An 18837-nucleotide genomic window follows, 5' to 3' on the forward strand; every position below is an offset into this window, starting at 1 on the left:
CTGTGGGGTTTTGCTAAGTAACACCTTTGGTCCTACTTTCTATACAGTGTTAGGGTCATGTCCACAAGAATATTGCCTGGGGTGGGCATTTCTGGGATGTAAATGCTAATGGGATGAGCCCAGTTGGGGTTTCCAGATATATGGCAGACAAAGCCTTGCTTGAGAGACTGTTTAGAGAAGATGTTTGTGTTGGAGGAGACATGCCCACGAGGCATCCCTCAGCAGGCTGCACTGCTGTCTCCCAGACTGCCTTGGGTAAGTTGGCTTTGCCTCCCTCCAGGGGTGCTGGACCCACCTGTGCAGCCCAGCTGGAGCAAACCTGGGGGACCCTCCCTGGCCACGCTGTTCCCTCTGTGCTGCTCAGGCAGTGGCTGCATCAGGGACACGGGAGCACTCAATGCCCGCCTGTGAGGGAGAAGGAAAATTTATGTTCTGAACAACAATGCCAGCCAAAAATTGCTGACCTCCTGCTCAGTGTTTTCTATAGGATTCTCTTGGAACCAGAGGTAAATGTCTTTTAAGTATCAGCACCTAACTATGGACTCATGATTGATTGGACTGTATGTGTTTTTTTAGATCCCTAAAATAGACTTTTGGGGTTGGAGCTGCCTGGTGTGGCACAAAATGAGACAGTGAAAACTGCACCATCGGCATCACTGGCAGGAAAGGCTGGAGCTGCAGTAAGCAACTCATTTATCTACACCAGAAAACAGGACAAATCACCCCAAGGGAAGGCTTTGGTCTGTCTCCCAACAGAGGCTGAGGTGGGATTTGGTGTTTGACAGTCAGGGACTAAGCTCAGCCTTGCCATCCTCTGTGAGCTCACAGCCCCACATGGAGCTCACAGAGGAGCAGATCCACTCTCAGAGATCAAACCCTCCAAGGATGCCCAAGCACAGGCAGGCTGGACTCTCCAGCTCCCCTGTCACCTGTACAAAACATGGTGCAGGGGCAGGTGTATGAAGAGAATGAATTCACACTCGTGAGTGGAAGAGGAAATAAATCATTCCCAAAGCACCTGCAGCAGTCAGGGCTTCATCAGTATCCATTGCTTAAGAGCCCTTAACTTGTTTAAGTACTACACTGGTTTAAAAACAAACAAACAAACCAACCAACAACCACCCGAGAAACAGAACCTGACAGTTGTTTTGGTCTTCAGTGTTTTTGGAGCTGGTGGTTGGGTTGTTCCCTGTTGGGAAATGCAGGGAACTCCAGCTGGTGTGCTCAGCCCGGCAGTTGGGCCCCTTAAGGGGCCCCAGTGCTGCTGTTACAAGTTACCCCATTGAGCTGTTGGGTTCTGTTCTGGTTCCTCATGCTGAGGTTGGCTCAGCCCCCGCTGAACCCTTCCCAGCAGGGCAGCACATTTGCAGCCTGCTGTGCCAGGAGCTGTGCCAGGAGCAGTGCCTGGAGCTGCCCGCACGGCCCATGGCACCAGGCAGGGAGCACTGGGCACAGACCTCTCTGGCAACCTCTGCTGAGACCCCCAGATGGGGTGTTCCTTAGGGATAGGGCTGTCTGAAGGCAATGGAATTACAGGTGCCACGTGACTGGGAAAGCCTCAGAATAACCAAAGGTTAGAAACCTGTGCTCAGAAACACAATGAGCCGATGCAACAGCCCCAGAGCTGTAAATCTGGCACCAATGTAAACTTACTGAAAGGACATTAAGGAGCATTTCCTGCTCCCTTGCCAGTTCTCTGAGATGTTACTGCAGTGGGAAGGAAGAAACGCTCCATTTATTCGGCCCCACTTTATCCTTCAGCGCAACAGCAGTTGCCTGAATGGGCAATATATTTAAAAGCTGGTAAATGAGAAGCCAGGGTTGGCTTTTTAAATTGGAATTTTAAATCAGCTTTAAATTAGTGTTGGGATTTTAAATCAGTTTCTGTAACGCTTAAATATGAGCTGATCTGTTGGCCTTGTCTGCATAAAAAAGCTACAACAGCTTTTTCTCTCTTAATAGGGTTAACGTTTGCTAACAGTGAAATACATCACAATAAAGGGGAAGGGGGGGAAAAAAAGGTAGAGAAGCTGTGGCTTCCCCATCCCTGGAGGTGTTCAAGGCTAGGTTGGATGGGGCTTGGAGCAACCTGGTTTAGTAGGAGGTGTCCCTGCCTGTGGTGGGGGTGGAATGAGATAGTGCAGGAGCATCAATCACTGTGGAGCTGGGTCATTCTGCACTAGCAGTATTTATTGTATTTTCATCTTTACCAATAATTTCTATCTCACAATGCTGAATGAAGCAGCGAGCTTTGGAGTGGTGATGTGTTGCTGTATGAAAACTAAGCGCTCTTCTTTAGTGCTCCGCTGTAATAGAATTAAATGTATTGTTTGATTGGTTTGCGAGCTGTGGGAAGTCGCTGAGCTGCGGCAGCTGCTGTGTCGGTCTCTGGGTGCAGTAGGAGAGGCTGCTCCAGGGCTGAAGGTGACTGCGTGTGAGCAGGGAACGAGCCGCCAGCTCTGCCCTCCTGCAGCCCCCGGGCATCTCCCAGGGCATGGGGTGGGGAGCGGTGCCCTCTCCCTCCGCACGCCTCCATCCGCCCCGGGCAGTTTCCCAGCGGATCCCTGTGAGGTGGAAGCGTTATTTGCAGCTCCCTCGGCGCACATCGAGCAGCCCCACCCTCCCACTGCCCCCTGTGCTGCTCAGCCACACAGCTCCTGCCTCCGCCTTGACTCATTAATGATTAAATCCTGCTCGCACTCGGCGGGACGGCAGCGGGGCTGCACCCCTGGATCCTGGAGCCCGGCGGGGAGGCAGCACCCACAGCCCTGGCGATGGTAAGGGTCTGGTGCTGGGGAGCCTCTTCTGTTCCTCTGGCGAGCCCGTTTCTGAGCGAACCTTTAACTGCCTTACCTGCTTACCTTAACATTGATCCATCAGCCTTTTCCTAACTACTGCCTAAATCGATGTATCTGTCAATACAGGAACTTGTAAATTGGTATTGGTATTTGGAGTGCTCAGGTCCGTGCTGTGCTTTCCAGATTTAAAACCTCACTCAGGTGTTGAGTTTCTCCTCAAGAGCGAAGCAGCCAGGGCTCGGTGGGTGCTGCAGCTGAGGTGACTGAGCAGAGTGAGCACTCCGTAGCATTTCTGTCCCCTGCAGGGCACAGAGGAGGTGTAGAGACTTACTGGAGGTAACTTTATTAAGTTTTGGGTATGCTGTGCTTTGTTCTGCCTCATGATCTACCTTTAAAATGAAATATGGTGCTTTGAGGGCAGAGACCTATGAACAGGTTGTGGACACCAGAACACCTTCGAAAATGCTTAACCTTAGCTTGAGTTCAGTTTTTATCTATATCCCGGTTTCTAGCATTTTGTTTTCCCTGCTTTCTAATTGTTTGTTGACACTTTACTTTCAGCTTTCACTGAAAGCTGTGTCCCGCAGCTCCCTGCAGTGTGGGCTTTGCTGAGGAGGAGGCAGGGTGAGCACTTGAGATCCTGCTCTCTTTCCCTCCCTGTCCTGAAAGGATTTTTTTCAACCAACCTTTAGAAAGAAAGCAAAATTTGTCATCAGGCAAGCTCGTGCATGGTGCAGCTCCTAGAAAGCTTTGGCAGAGTGCACAGGAGAGACACTCCATCCTCCGTGCCTTTCTGGTACCCAGTTACCAGCAAAACTGCGCAAAGCACACGACTAATGGTTCTGTTAATTTGATAAACACATCTCTCCTGGCTTCCTAATGAATTCTGAGTAGTGTTGTCAGTGTGTCTTCACTCCTGCTAATGAGCTCATCCTTCATAAGCCTTGACAGAGAACTTCTGCTTCGGTGATGAGTGAGGGCTCATGGGGCCAGCGTTGGGTAACGGGGGCAGATGAGTTCCAGCAAGGGCACTGACAGGGCACTGACAGGGCACTGACAGGCTGGCTTCACTTTCCTGGCCGCTGGCACTGCTGTGGCTTTGGCCGAGCAGCAGCTGGCACGTCGTGGCAGGTGCCTTCAGGTGCTGCTCTTACTTCAAACTCCTCACACAGATCTTTGCTCAGGCAAGTTTTCATCTTGCTCCATAACTCTGGTCAGTGGCTGAAAGTGCAAATTCCATGTGTGAGAGACATTCTTTCAGGTCAAGTAACCCATGAAGGCTGGAATGAAACTGGAGAATGTTATTCACTGATTACAGCAACAATATAAACATGTAAATGTTCTTTTATTCATTTCTTGTGGTTTTTTTTCCTTTTAACTTTCCAGGCTGTGAATGAGACCAGTGACTGCTTGTTGACAAACAGAGTCCTAGAAAAGTATTATCTCTCCACCATGTATACCCTTGAGTTCATTTTAGGCTTCATTGGAAACACCATTGTGGTGTTTGGCTATATCTTCTGCCTGAAAAAATGGAAAAGTGGCAACATCTACCTGTTCAATTTATCCCTATCAGATTTGTTATTTCTCTGCACTCTGCCAGTATTGGTGAACAGCTACTCCCACGATCAGTGGGCAAAGCAGGACATCCTGTGCCACAGCAACAAATTCCTGCTGCATGCCAACCTGTACAGCAGCATCCTCTTCCTCACTGCTGTCAGCGTTGACCGGTACATGCTCATAAAACACCCCTTCAGGGGCCACGTCCTTCAGCAGAGGAGAACAGCTGTCCTGGTGTCCGTTGCCATCTGGGTCGGGGTGATCCTGGAGCTGCTGCCGCTGGTGTATTTCCTGGAGCCTCTGACACCTGCCAATAATTACAAGTGTCTTGATTATGCGAGTTCTGGAGACCCCGCAGAAAACCTCATCTACAGCATGTTCCTGACTGTCTTTGGGTTCCTCATCCCTCTCTTGATCATGTGCTGCTTCTACGTGAAGATGGTTCGTTTTCTTAAAAACAGGAGTGAGCAACTCAGCTCTCCCCTGACCCTCGAGAAGCCTCTCACCCTCGTGGTCCTCACCGTGGTGATCTTCTCCCTGCTCTTCACTCCCTACCACGTCATGCGCAACGTCCGCCTCGCTTCCCGCATCCCGGCCCTGAACGTCCCCGAGTGCACGCAGGGCATCATCAGCACCATTTACGTCATCACGAGACCCATTGCCTTTCTAAATAGTGCCATTAATCCCGTTTTCTATTTCCTCATGGGTGACCACTTCAGAGAGATGCTGATGGCCAAAACAGGGCAGCTCTTGCGCAGGCTGACGGTCACCAGGAAGTGAGTAAGGAAGGAGAGCCCCTGGTAGTGGGAGACGGCAGGGAGGGAACTCCCTAGGGAGAACAATCAGTCATGTGCCATTTTTTTTAGATAACCTTATTTATGCTATAGAATAAGTGTGAGCTGATTGTGTTCCTGGAAATGCACCTGTTACCTTATTGTACAGGAGACCTGCTGCTGAGCTGCCTCCAGCAGACCAGGAGAGGTGCTCACTCCCAGCAGTACAGGAGGACCCTGCTCTCGGAGCACGATACCCCCCAGCACATCAATATTGTAAACAAAAGACCATCAAGTCAGCTCTTGGAGGGAAAAACACGCTGCTCTCAAATAACTGCTTTGTGAGCCATGATATGATGCTGGGCTGGAGTGGGGATGGGCTAAAACGAATGTGTCTTTGTACTCAGCAGGACAGCCAGGCAAGCTCACAGGGCCATTCTCACAGTCACTTAGCAGAGTATGGAGCTACCTAACTTTAATGTAGTTGTCTATAAGTGCCAGCAGAATGTATGGCCTGAGGCAGAATTTGGACCTTAGAGTTCAGACTTCATTAGCGGTTCTGCTAATAAACCAGGAGCTAACAAGGAGCCAGTCCCTGCCTGACATCCCTGTGGGATCGATCAGCAGCACAGCTTATTCTCCAGTGGACTGTCCCACGTTCAGATAGAAAGGGGGAAGAGATCAATGGAATAATGACCCTGTAGGAGTTTGGGCTGGAGAAGGAGCTGCCTGGAGGGAGTGGGGACAGGGTGCAGGCAGGGTGTAGGCAGCCCCCTTCCCTGCCTGCATCCCTGCAGGAGATGAGGAGCCCCCAGCCCTGCCTGGGGACTCGCTGCTCCACAGCACAGGGAACAGGACACCCACTGGGTCCCATCCAGGTCACCCTGGGTTCAGCTCTCTCTGATGTGTCGATTATCTTCAACTGCTTCACTGTGCCAGAGATAGCGGCCCCAGATAATAAACCCTGCATCCTGCTAAAAAAAATAGAAAATGTCTCTTTTGTGTTGTTTCACTTTATTTGCTGATCTCTGGAGTGTCCCCAAAGCCTCACCCTCTGCCTTGGTCCGTGTCACACGGTCCTGTGCCTCGGCACGGTCCCGTCACAGCGTCACCAGAGCAGGGGCTGGCTCCCGGCAGCACTGCTGTGCCTGCCAGGGGGGTCACTCTGGGCTCTTGGCAGCAATCCAGAAGAAACAGTTTTGCTTTTGGTTCTTTTAGCACAGAAACAGCCATGCAGAAGCTCAAGTTACTTTGCCAGTTTAGACATCCTGCTCAAGGCTGGGTTTGCTGGAACAGGAGGCACTGCCAGCCCAGCCAGGTGTCACTGCCCTGGCCTTGCCTGGGTCCTGCTCTGCTGTCCTGCCCAACGAGTCTAGTCCAAGCCCTGAGGCAGGGGCTGGAGCCACGGGCACACTGGCTGCCACTGCCCTCTCCAGAGATGTGTCTGTACAGCACGTGGCATCCCATGCCTGGGTATCGATGGCCAGGAGGTGATTTCTCTTCATAAACAATGTGTAGTGACAGTTCTGGTGCATTAATATGCTCAATTAGTTGTTTTACTGTGTCCACAGAGGTGAGCAGAGTCATCTGCTCCAAGTGGCTGAGTCACTAAGGATACCTGCCTGTGTACACACCAGCGTGGCATGTACCCCACAGCTGTTCCCTGTTGGCTGGGTACCCACAGATAATCATCTCCAAATATATGCTCCTTCTGTCAACATATACCAAAGATCCATGAGCAGAAAGGTGCAAAGTCAGGCCTGGTGCCTGTGCCCCTGGGAGCCCAGCACTGCTGAGCAGAGCTCCCAGCACTCCATCACCTGGTTCCCTGACAGAGATGCTGTTATTGCCCCAGCACCTGCTTGAGTCACATCACGGCACCTTCTCTTTAGCTGGGGAGCTCCAGAGAGAGACCTGCTGGCCTCTGATCTCTCCCCCCCCGCTCTGAGACAGCCCTGCTTTGTACCTTTGGTTTAGTGGCAGCCTCTAAAGTCTCCTTGACCTTCATTTCCCCAAACTTATGGGTGAAATTTCTGGTCATTACACAGTTTACTGTGGCGTTGCTAGTCTTGCAATTAAAAATGTGATCAAATAGAATAAAAAACTCTATGTTGAGTTCCACATGCATGATCCTCTCTGCTTAATTCTTCTATTCCTGAGTAGTACACGAAAGAATTTGAATTAAGAAAGCCCCAAAACACAATCTGGTTCACTTGAGCTATGCTAAGCAGGTCTGAGCTGGGTGCAGGTGTGGGTGTGGGTGATGGGCTGTGGGTGCAGGTCTCCCCCTGGGCAGAGCCATGCTTGGACTCTGGACACTGGCACAGCTGGACACGTGCTCTGGGCTTTGGTTCGGGTCCAGCCAAGATTTTTTTGGTTTCATTTTGTTTTGTCTTCCCTTATTTTGGGTGGGGACTGGAAATGCCTCCAGAACAGGAATTCAGCTGTGAGTCAGCCTGAAAATAGTCCAAGTATGTTTTAGTGGCAGTAAGTGATCTAAAAATAACTGTTCCTGGGATGAGCCGTGGGGAGGGCGAGGGGCCGTGCTGCCCTCAGCTCTGCCCTCAGCTCTGCCCTCGGCTCTGCCCTCGGCTCTGCCCTCAGCTCTGCCCTCAGCTCTGCCCTCGGCTCTGCCCGGCCCAGCAGCCACTTTCCCGGGAAACACAGGGCCAGGACACTGGGCTGCTTTCAGCCATTGCTTTGGGCTCCTGACCAGTCAGTTTGACAGGGAGATATGTTCTCCAGCAGATGCCTGGTTGGAGGGGATGGAGCTGCGGGAACCTGCCTTTGGAGGGAAATCGCAACGAGCGCCACACCCACTGGAAAACACATGGATCTGCTTTTTTATTCATTCCAAACCCAGGAAAACCTCAGCTCGTCTGCAGCTCGGAATGTGTAAAACGTCCTGCAGGGTTTTTCCTGACATTTAGAGGGTATTTCCAGGATTTGCCTTTGTTCCCATCCCCTCTTGCCCTGCTGCTGCCTCGGTGGTGCTGCTCTGGGGACAGGCTCCTTGCCCCCCAGCTCTCCACAGTGCTCTGTGCCACAGCAGCCCCCTCTCTGCATTATTTTAAAAATGATGTCTAAGATCTCTCCAGCAGAGCAGGAGTGCCCACAGGGGCCATGGGTTCAGCACTGTGCTGTACCAGGACTGGCTGCCTGTTCAGCCCTGGACATCTGGGGTGAGCTGACACCCTCTCAGTCCCACTGGTGTGTCCGACCATGTCACTGGCACATGGCAATTCAAAGTGTAACTGCTGATGCTGGCAGCAATGGAGACATTAATTCAGCTAACTTCTGCTTGGTTTCAATTTGGGTTCTACTTCCTAAAAATATTTAAGCTCAATAATCTTCCTGGAGCCCAGGAGGAACTTTACACTCTGGGGAGTCTCTGTGCCAGCCCAACACTCCCCTTTGGCTGGTGAAGTGTTGTCACCCGAGCAGCCCCCCAAGGTCCGTGGGCAGCACCTGAGGTGGGCAGCACCACACACTTCAACAAGTGTACTTTTACATGTCTGTTCAAGGCAGCTTTTGGATCAGCAGCATCAGGGTCTGACCTGAGCACAGGAACACCTGAGGGCAGGGCATTGCAGGTGACTGATTGCAGGGCAAGGTACCTATTAGACTCATCTCCCTCTCAATTTTCCGTGTCTTACCATGATGTTGACCTGCATAAGTGAAGTGGAACATTTAACTGCTGCTTTGTCCGTTCCTGTGCTCTTGCCTCACTTCCTGACATAGTCACAGAAAAATCCCAGGATGAAAGGTCTAATGAATAACCTTCCAGCTGAAATAATTGAGTAATTTGATAAATAAAGCAATCCAACAGCTTGCCTGCTGACTTCTGAAATGAATTGTGTGCTTTCAGCTGCTCCAAGGCTCAGTCTTAGCAATTCTCTCTCCTTCCCAGAGAGCTGCTCTGTTTGGTGAGTGCTGTTCAGGAACAGACACAGCCCACCTGTTGTTGGCTTGATTCCTTCTTTCTGATGGGAAAGGTGAGGACTGAACCTGGCAAAGCCCAGCTTTCCAAACCCCCTGAGGAAACCCCCCGAGGGAGCTGCTGACCTGCCCAGCCGGGTGATGCAGTGCTGGGCAGGGCTGAGGGGCTGGGGCAGCTGGCAGTGCTGATGAGCCAGAGGAGGGGATGGATACCACCTGCCCCAGGAGCTCCATCAGAGAGGGTGTGAGACCCAGAGGGGTTAAACAGGAGCCGTGGTACTGTTTCCTTACCTGCACAGGGATCCCAGTCCTGTGCTGCCTGCAGGATGTGGGTGGGAGCACCCCCAGTGCTGTGCCACAGGGGCATGAGGAAGGACCCAACCCAACAGGTAAGAATGAGCTGACAGTTCTCAAATGTCTTTTTTCTACCTAAATAAATGACAGCAGAAGAAATTACTGCTGAACGTGGCATTTCTTGGGAAAGCCTGTTTAGGTTATTTGCTGGAGACAGAGCTCGTGTGAGCACTGTGTGGGTGTCGGGCTGTGGTGGGACAGGCAGATGGAATCAGGAGTTACTGTAGAGAAACAAAGTGACCCAGTTTGGTTTATCTGGCAGCGGAAATGTGTGTTTAGTGTTTGTGCAGCAACGTGAGGGGGGACTGGTCCGTGCTGAGGCTCTCTGTGACACGAGCAGGAGGGCTGTGAAATGGGGCACATGGAAGCAGGGTTGGCACACGGGGCCTGTGGCTTCCGTGGATGTAGCAAATGAGGGGCAACGTGCAAAAACCTAATCCACAGAGCTGGGTTACAGGTGAAAACACCCAGAAATATCCCCTGTAAATGGAGGTTCAAAGAGCAGATGTAAGCCAAGGCATCAGCCAGGAGCTGCACACGAGGGCTCTGCAGGGATACACATGTCCTTGGCTGGTCTGGGAAATGGCTCGGGATGTGTGAATCATTCCAACGTGCTCTCTCCATCCTTGGAATGGTAGCTTTAAAAATCATTTGGACTTCCTCTTCTTCCTTTAAACAAACAGTCCCCAAGTCTCCTTTCCCCTGATCAGCCCATGGAGAGTCTTAAAATGAATGTAGCTTTACCTAATAGACCTTGGGCTGCTCACGTCTGCTTTGTTGTTGAGCAGCTCCTGGCACTTGAGTTTGCCATTCTCCTAATGAAATACAGCTCCTGGGATGCCTGGTTGTGTTTCCCTGGCAGGTTTACTAGCGGAAATCCTTCCCCTGCAGGAGCACAATGGCTGGGGGCTCTCCAGGGCGAGCAGCAGCCAGGGAAAACAAACATGGTCCTGCTAGAGCACATTTCTACAGAGGACTGAATTAAAAAACTTTGTATATGAGGTTCAATTACTAGAGTTTGTCTAGCAATATATTTTTGAGTGAAGAGAAAGTACTTTATCATCCTAACATTATTTTTCTTTATGGTGTGTGAAGAAATTCTGTTTTCTCTGTACTTCAACCCAGTATTTCTGCAGGGAATGGTTTAGCTATTGACTGCCCTAAGCAATGCTGCTTGTCTGAGGTTTGTGTGTATAGTTCTGTCACAGGTAAATAACCTTTTCCTGATCTGGGAGCAATTTATTTTCAGTTCCTATTTGCTTTTCAGCGTTTTTATCTTATTTCCTTTTAATTAGTTGTTCTGCATTTCGGGGCAGTCACTATGAAATGGTGGTGCTTCATGCTGCTTGTTTTGCTTCACGTAGAGGAGTGTCACAAGATGCTTTAGATGGCTTGATTTCCATAAAATCCCTTTGGATCCAGGGTTTGGTTGTGTTTCAGGATGAGTGCTGTGACCCCCAGGTGCCAGCCCCTGTCCTTGCCCTCCCCCAGGACCAGTGCCCTCCTTCATCCTCCTCTGGAGCAGGGAGCTGCAGCTCCTGGGCAGATGCTCTCTGCTCTGCTTTGATCTCTGTTGTTTCCTAGAGGGATTTCAGTAGTATCCTCAAAGGAGCCTGAAATGACTTTTCCTGTTCCCATCAGAGGTTAATTCAGCCTTTGTTTTCTCCTGCCTGCAACACCTTTGGGCTGAGTGTTTGCTACAACTTGGCAAGGGAAGAAATAACATCAGAATTGACCTTTCACCAAAATAAATAGAGAGGAATTAATGTTTAGTTACAATTATCCTGTTCTCATTAACAGTTCCTCTGCTCACTGTGACATACGAGGTTCCAAGGGGCTTGGTGTGACTTTTGATATATTTGTGAAAGCAGCTTTTCAGGCTCTGCTGCCTGTGTGAGGAAGAACAAGCCTGCTCACCTCTGAAAATGCTTTTCAGACTGCTCTGTGTAACACCCAGTATTGCTCTACACAAGACAAAAATAAAAATAATCAGACTGAAATCCTTCCTCTTAGCTACTTTATTCCTATTTTGAACTATATCAGAGAAATCAGCTTTTTTTCCTGAAAGCTGCTGCCTGTCATTACAGTGATTCTGTTGTACTAATATCATCGAACAGAAGTTTCTCCAACGATATTTCTTAGCATGAAGGGCTTAATTTTGATTCCTTGGGCTGCTTAAATCTTAGTTTAAAGAAGGTTTCTTTTTCATGCCTGTAACAGGCAGCCTATAAATCTGTTTAATGCACTCACTGTCTGGATGTGCCACTTCTTATTTATTCTTCTGTCCTGTAATAGTATCTTTAATTTTTGTCCTTATATCCATTTCAAAAGCAGACAGTACATAGGACAGTGCCTCTTTCCCTAAAAAAAACCCCAATTAAAATATGACCTAATAACCAATTCTCTGCAATCTGATTTTTATGACGTGCAGCTATTGTCATTACTTAACTATGAAGAGAACAACTTTAAATATTGAGTCAGAGAACCCAGCTGCTGTTTAGGGAATGAGCTGATCGTTAACCCTGGCTCTGGGGTATTGCCCTGTGCCCCAGTATGCCCAGTGCTCCAACTGGTCTGTACTGGGCAAGCACTGCTCTGATCTTCTCTCAGTGGCACGGCAGGATGTGGAAGGGCTGTGCTCTCCTGGAATACAGCCAGGGGTCTGGATGAACAGGATGGATGTTTCTGTGAACAGTTGTGTTGTAGAAAAGCAGATCATGGAACTCAGTTTGTGTCTACGTGAAGTGGGTGGTGTGTTCTGTCTGTCCCCTGTCTGTCCCTCAGGTTTGTGCTTGTCACTGCACTTGGGTTACCTGATGGGGTCTGTCAGCCTGTTTGTGACTACAGAAAAACCTCTGAAATTGTCTTTTTTTGGCATGGTCTTGGTGAGAGCAAGACAGAACCAATACTTTTGTTGTCTTCCCTTTTCTTTTAATCTGATAACTTTTACTTTGTGCATGACAGGATGATGGGGCTGGTGCATCTGGATGGGGGCTGTTGACCAGAGAAGTTGTTCTAATGAAGTAATGTGGCCTCTCATGTTGTAAACCCAGTGTGCCCTCCCAAATACTTTGTCTGTGTTGGTTAATTCCTCAGGCTGGGAAAATATGTGCTATAAAATTGCTTATTTGAAGGATGTCTCACAGCAGATGAAAGTAGGTCTCAACTAGACCCATGGGAATTAGCAGCATCTTCTAAAGAAATTGAGGACTGTGGTTTGCTGAAGAGACAGAAGGATATATTGGTTTGAGTGTTCCAATTTGCAAGGTTGGAGGAAAACTTTAGGCATCACTTCAACAAAGTGATACAAAAGTGATGCCCTCTCCCAGGCAGGGCCCTGAAGGGTCTCAGCTGTCCCACACTGCCTTTGGCACCGCAAGGATTGCACTTTGCTGTTGGAAACAGCACAAGGGACCGGCAGGGCTGTGCCCACACAGCCGGCTGGGACAGCCCGGGGGTCCCGCTCCCTGTCCCCACTGCAGGGCTGACCAGCAGGGACACTGGGCAGGGCGTTCACTGCTGCACTCGGCTGGCAGCAGGAGAATTTATGGCTCTGCTCGCTGCTGGAGAGGCTTCGTGGTGTTGTGGCAGAGCCACTGGCTGTTCTTTGCCCCCACACCTCTTCCTGCCGTGCTCCCACTGCCCCTGCGTGTCCCGGCTCCGTCAGGGCCCAGCCCTGGCACTGCCCCCTCCCAGCGGGGCCCCCAGCCCTGGCACTGCCCCCTCCCAGCGGGGCCGGGCCGCAGGAGGACTGGAACAGCCTTTCCCTCCTGGCACACGAGGCTGGTGCTCTAAGAGGGGAGCGGCAGAAGGGCTGTGACACCGACACCGGTGTGCAGAAATGTAGGATGCTGTCAGGCTGGAGATGGGCACTGCTGGGGCCAGAGCTCTCTAAAACATGGGGGGAAAACAGCGTTCCTGTCATTTGGCTAAAAATGTGGGGGCACAGAAAGTCATGTCTGCCCTGCTCCTTATACTGTAATATTGCAGTGTATGTGTAAGCCAAGCTGCAACAGCCCTCCATGGTCTCATCAAAATGAAATCAGATATTGAAATGAAATTTTAATGTTCCCTCATTGGCAGGAGGGAACTGCTGCTCCCTGTCCCTACCTGTCCATCTGTGGCAGTGCTGGCAGTGTGACTGTGTTGTACAGTGTGGGACTGTAGGGAAGGCTGTGCATTATTTCACCATACAGGGGAGGCTGTGCATTGTTTCGGAGCTGCTCTGCCTCTCCCAGTGCTGAAGCCAGCCAGCAGCATGAACAGCTCTCAGCATTTCAGCAGGACTCCAGCTTGTACTGCTCTGCCAGACCATGTTGATCAGCTGATGCTGCTGTAACAAATGTCAGACAAAAATGATCGTTGTCCTTTAGAGTGTGATCCTTTATAAACATATCCATGCCTGGAATTGCTGTGTTCTGTATGAAGGCAGACTCGCCTTCTGCTTCCACTTGTGCCCCTTGGCAGCTCTGCAGAAGAATTCCTTGAAACATGGCTGCTTTGGATCAGATACACAAAACCTCCGGAAGCAGAGGGAATACTTTGATAAAACACCAAAACTCCAGAGCTTTCACCCAGAGCAGCGTTTCTGGCTCCTGTGCACGCAGCAGCAGCTGTGCTTTCAGTTAAATATTGAGAGTAACTAATAAGTGGTTGGCTATGGTCTTTCCATGAAGAATTCCTTTGTTTCCAAATGTGGCTGTGAACTATTTGATGCCTCTGTCATTATGGGCAATGGCCCTCACAAACCCCACAGCTCAGATTTGAAATAATAGATTTGGAGATTAGTGCCTGAGGTTCTGGCTGTACGGGACGGTTGGATCTGATGCCTGTGTGCTGAGGGTGGCAGGAGATGTGGGTCCAGCACCCACTGGCACTCCTGCTCCAGGAGGGGAACTCCTTCCTCCGCCAGCTGCCGTCAGCATCGCAGGCACCAGCGAGCTCCAGAGCCTGGGGAGCCTCACCCAGGAGATATGGGAGAAAAATGAGCACCATTTCCAGGAGTTAATATTTAATTTGGCTGCCTTGGTGCAGGCAGGAATGTGGCATTTCTTTGTGGAAGCCCAGGGAGGCTGTGAAGAGCAGGGAAGGAGTGGAGTTCTACTGGCTCTTTGCTGGGCATTGGAATGATAACGGGGAGGACTGAAAAAGAAAATTAAAGTCCTAGGCCTGAAAATCTGCAAACTTCTCAAAAATATCTTTTATGCCTGGATACACTTAGTAAAAAAAAGAGACACAAAGAATACAGCAGGAAAGGCCTTTCAAAGCATCAATTGTCAGGTGATCAGTCAAACACTGCCACCTTTAAGGAGAAAGTATTAAAGCCACTGGTACATCCAGAACAGAAACCCCTTGACTAGCACTGGCACTGGCCCTGCTGCTGCCAGTGGCAGAGCCCTGGTGCAGAGCCCTGCCCTCGGGCTGGCAGAGCCGGCAGCAGACACGAGCACAGTCCCCTCCAGAGATCCTCCCCCGCAGGGTCCGCGGCGCTGCTCACACTCGCAGGGAGAGGAAGCCCTTTGCTCAGCGCTCTCCGTGTCTGTGCTGTGACATCTCCACAGCAGCCAGTCCCACGCGGGCTGTGAGCTCAGCCCGGGGACATTCCAGCGCGGGCGGGAGCGGCAGGCGGTGGCACTGCCCCGTCCCGGCTGCCCTCCTCCCGCCGGCCCCCGGGGGACGGCATTTGGGCTGAGAGAGGAAAGCCTTTCCCAAGGAACTCATTATTTTAATAACTGTAGCCTGAGAAAGACCTGAGGCTTTGGGCAACTCTTCGGGAGTGAAAACAATTAAAAAGGAAAAAAGCCAGACAGAGTGTTGTCATATGTTCCACCACCACGACTCGCCCTACACAGGCTGGGACTGACACTTCAGCTCGATGCAGAACCAACACAGCAAAGCAAACTATGGCCTGAGCAAAAATGTGCCAACAAGTTTGTCTGTGATCAGCAATTAATGAGCAGTTTTCCTCATTCATCGGAGCGTGAAGACTTCCCCAGCTGAGTGTCTGACACCACGGGGAAGGCACACGGGCCCTGCTCTCAGCATTATAGATGTGTATTCATGCCACATGAAAGGGGGTGTTTGCTCTGGTGCTGTGCCCAGATACTGGGCACAGCAGTGCCAGGGCTGTACCACACAGGAGAAAGTCTCTGTCACTTCAGCCGTGATTTTCAGACCAGATCAGGACCCTTCTCCAGGGATGCCTCTGTTCTGACTGAGCCCTTGAGGGACGTGGGGTTCCTGCACGGGGGGCTGACACCCGTGGGAACTCTTAGCTGTTGTATCTCTGTGGGTGAAATTTCTATATTCTATGGAATATATTCTATATTCTAAACTAGAAATGGATATTTCTCAGGACCTTGTTCCAAAGTCCCAGTAAAATTAAGTCAGTGTATATAATTTACACTCTGCAATTGATTTTGTTATTTATTAGTGATTGAAATGAGAACTCAAGGTTTGTTGTCTTCACCACAGGGCAGTTCTTGCAGTGGCCTTGGTGAGGAAGCCATGCAGACGGAGACCTGCTCCTGCCACTTTGGTGCTGGTGCTGTGGCTGGGCTGGGGCTGTGCCAGGCCAGGGTTGGCTGGTATGTGCCACAAGACAGGCAGAGGCTTGTGGAAGTTCCCTTAACTCCTGCAATATCCTGCAGAGTGGGATGGTGAACCCACCAGTGCTCTGATGCAAGGCAGAAGTGTTGGGGGACACTGGTGGAGAGGCAGAAAGATGTGACAGGAAATCCTGTCCATGGCCACACTGGCTCTGGCTGCAGAGCCTCCCGGCGGCGCTGCCAGGCTGCTTTACCCGTGTATTGCACCTCCAGCACACCCTGGAGCTCGGGCAGTGCAGGGAGCAGCTCCCCAGAGGCAGCTCCGTGCCCTGCAGGAACCAGCCCTCCTGCTCCGGAGCGGGAGCCAGACAGCATTGCTGCTGCAGCAGTGCCAGGGCTCCCCTGCCACCCATGCAGCCCTGCCCTGGGCCATGCCCACCACGGGCACTGCCAGGCTCGAGCTGCTCCTCGGGTTTTGCCAAGGCTGGCATGACCAGTGAAGCTGAGGGGCCACAGCTTTCCCCCTGGGTTGGGTGAGGGACGTTTGCAGCCAGCTCTGAGCACAGCACAGCTTGGGGCGGAAGGGCTGCTGGCACTGGAAGCCTGGAGATGACGGCACCATGGCAGAAATAGCAAAACTGGCTCTGAAAGGCCCTGGCTCGGGAGGCTGGCCCTGCTGTGGGTGCTGTTATCTGTGGCTCACAGCAGGAAGGAGCCCCGGGGGCACCTCCCCAGCCATTGCCCCATTTCCAGGGACTGCAGGCGATGGCCGTGTCAGCGGCCTGAACCTGTTTCCCCCACCAGATGCCAGCGGGCAGATTAACGGGTTGCAGCAGAGATGTCTTCAACCGGAGCGTTCCAAACCTCATGTCTGTGCCCCAGCCGTGAGCTCAGGCACTGAGCTGTGCTGTGGCTCCATGAGCTCAGGCACTGAGCTGTGCTGTGGCTCTGGCCGTGGCCACCATGCAAAAGCACTTCCTCTGGCACGTCCTTTCTTATTCGCTGAAAGTAAATTTTTGCCTCTTTAAGAAACTATATATGCAAACCCCAGCCCGTGGCCATGGTTACCACCGTACGTAGGGCTCACTCACCCTTGGCCCTACGGGTTTGGTGTCATTCTCTGGCCTGTCACCGCTTCCCCCTCTCCAGGCCGCCGTCCCATGGTGGCAGAGAGCGGCACGTTGCAATTGGCCCCGTGGCACTGGGAGGCGGTGGCTGTGCCGGCAGCGCTGCCGGCGCCCCACGCAGGAGCCCCAGGTGGGGACTGAGCCTCTGGCCCAGCGCGTGGCCCTCGCCAGCCCCGCAGATCACAGCGGCACAGGGTGGCTGTCGCTGGGTGACGGTGAGTTGTTTGCAGAGCTGGGTGGTTTTATTGCCGTGTTTCGTTGCGCTGCCTTCGCGTGTGGGTCTCGCTATCCTGAGCTACGGAAGTTTAAATAGTATGTTAGAGAAATTGATACTAAATGTAAGATTTTGCCAGGCAAAGTTTAGGTAAGAAAACTCCGCGGTTCGAAATAGCGCTAAAGGAGTCGCAGTCAGACCCTACCAGAGACCTTTGGTGGCTCATGCCGGGGGTGCAGAGAGACCCCCGTGGTGTGGAGCTGCACCCTGAGTGAGCACTAACGGCTCTCGGGGACACATGGGGACAAACATGGCGCGGGAGCCGCTGCCATGGCGCCGGCGGGTGCATCTTCTCTTTTCTGCTGCTTTGACTACAGTTTTGTCAGTTGATCTCCTGTGGGGCTTACTGTGCTGGGAAACTAGAGAGAAAGGTTTTCACGTGCTCATAGGAGCCCCGTGAGCTGGTTTAACATCTGTTCTGTTCTGTTGGTGGAGACAGGGCTGGCTGAGGCGCTGCCCCACTTTGGGTGCGTTTCCCAATGGGGTCGAGTGTCGCTCCTCCGCAGGGTCCCGCCAGCCCCGGGCAAGGCGGGTGGGTGCCCATCCCTGCAGCATCGTTCCTCAGCCCGCTGCACTCCCTGGGGGGTTGTTGGTTAAGCCCATGGGAAATTAAAATGACATTAATCCTCTGAGAGTGAACTCTTGGCTTCCTACCGTGAAATCCACTGCTGCCAGAGCTCCTTGACTAAACACAATGTGGGATCACACGCAGCAGCCACCGGGAGCAGCCACACAGAGCAGTGGGGGCTGGGGGGCTCCAGCATGACCTGCAGAGCAGGAAAGAAATCGCCTTTGCAGAAAGTGCAAAAGCCATAATGCATACCATATTTGCTGGGAATTTGCTGTGTGGATTTTGCTCATTTAGGTCCTTGTGGACTAGGAGAGATTATAAGCATTTTATTACTTTTAACCAAAACGTTATCACCTAATAGTTGCAGGAGGCTTTAAAATAAAAGGAGAACGCAGTGGAAGGGGCCCAGTCAGAAATTCGTGCGTTATCTTTACAAAAATGCACATGCAGATGATATCAGTCAAACAGAGGAAAAAAATGTCCTCTGTCCCCGTGGGGAGCACTGGCCGCGTGTGCCGGCAGCAGCCACGGAAGCGCGTCCGGAAGGAGCAGGGAGGCAGCACTGGAGCTCGTGTCAGACCTTTTTGGGGAACTTGAGCTTCACCAGTGCTGCACAAATAAGGGCATCAGGAAGCAAGCAGCTTCTCCAGGGTGTTCAGCCTGGGTTCAAAGTAATGCATGTGTCTGCCTTTAATAAAAGCTGGCGGGAGGAAAATCAGAGTCCAGGTTTATTTTGTGACTGTTTTACGGCAGCTATTTGGTGAGATAAAATGAAGACACAGGACATACTTGGTGCTTGGTGGATTTGCACTGTGGTTTCTGTCTGTGTGTGTGAGAGGCCAGGTACAGAGCAGCCCATGCCCCTTGTAGGTGGGAGCTCTGCAGTGAGGAAGCAC

At 51.4% G+C, this 18837-nt stretch overlaps 2 protein-coding genes across 3 annotated transcripts; one reads left to right on the top strand and one right to left on the bottom strand.

The window, feature by feature from the left end:
* Nucleotides 1-206: 206 nt before the first annotated feature.
* SUCNR1 (succinate receptor 1) lies at nucleotides 207-6104 on the top strand. 2 transcript variants are annotated; one of them, XM_032698275.1, is made up of 3 exons: nucleotides 207-680; nucleotides 2347-2777; nucleotides 4185-6104. In XM_032698275.1, the coding sequence occupies exons 2-3, from the start codon at nucleotides 2775-2777 to the stop codon at nucleotides 5133-5135; spliced, it is 954 nt and encodes a 317-aa protein (XP_032554166.1). In that variant the 5' UTR covers nucleotides 207-680; nucleotides 2347-2774; the 3' UTR covers nucleotides 5136-6104. The 2 variants fall into 2 exon arrangements, with proteins under 2 accessions (XP_032554166.1, XP_032554165.1); XM_032698274.1 differs by lacking the exon at nucleotides 207-680 and having other exon boundaries at nucleotides 980-2777.
* A 9710-nt stretch (nucleotides 6105-15814) lies between these two features.
* On the bottom strand, nucleotides 15815-17269 carry LOC116791780. The gene is made up of 2 exons (XM_032698105.1): nucleotides 17061-17269; nucleotides 15815-16971 (listed from the first exon to the last, which is right to left on the bottom strand). The coding sequence occupies exon 2, from the start codon at nucleotides 16836-16838 to the stop codon at nucleotides 15822-15824; it is 1017 nt and encodes a 338-aa protein (XP_032553996.1). The 5' UTR covers nucleotides 16839-16971; nucleotides 17061-17269; the 3' UTR covers nucleotides 15815-15821.
* Nucleotides 17270-18837: the final 1568 nt, after the last annotated feature.

Source organism: Chiroxiphia lanceolata, chromosome 10, assembly GCF_009829145.1.
Source record: "Chiroxiphia lanceolata isolate bChiLan1 chromosome 10, bChiLan1.pri, whole genome shotgun sequence".
Classification (NCBI taxonomy): Eukaryota; Metazoa; Chordata; class Aves; order Passeriformes; family Pipridae; genus Chiroxiphia; species Chiroxiphia lanceolata.

What these genes read in the sequence shown, in the direction of transcription:
- LOC116791780 (XM_032698105.1), bottom strand. Translation starts at nt 16,838, where the DNA reads ATGAGGTTTGGAACGCTCCGGTTGAAGACATCTCTGCTGCAACCCGTT.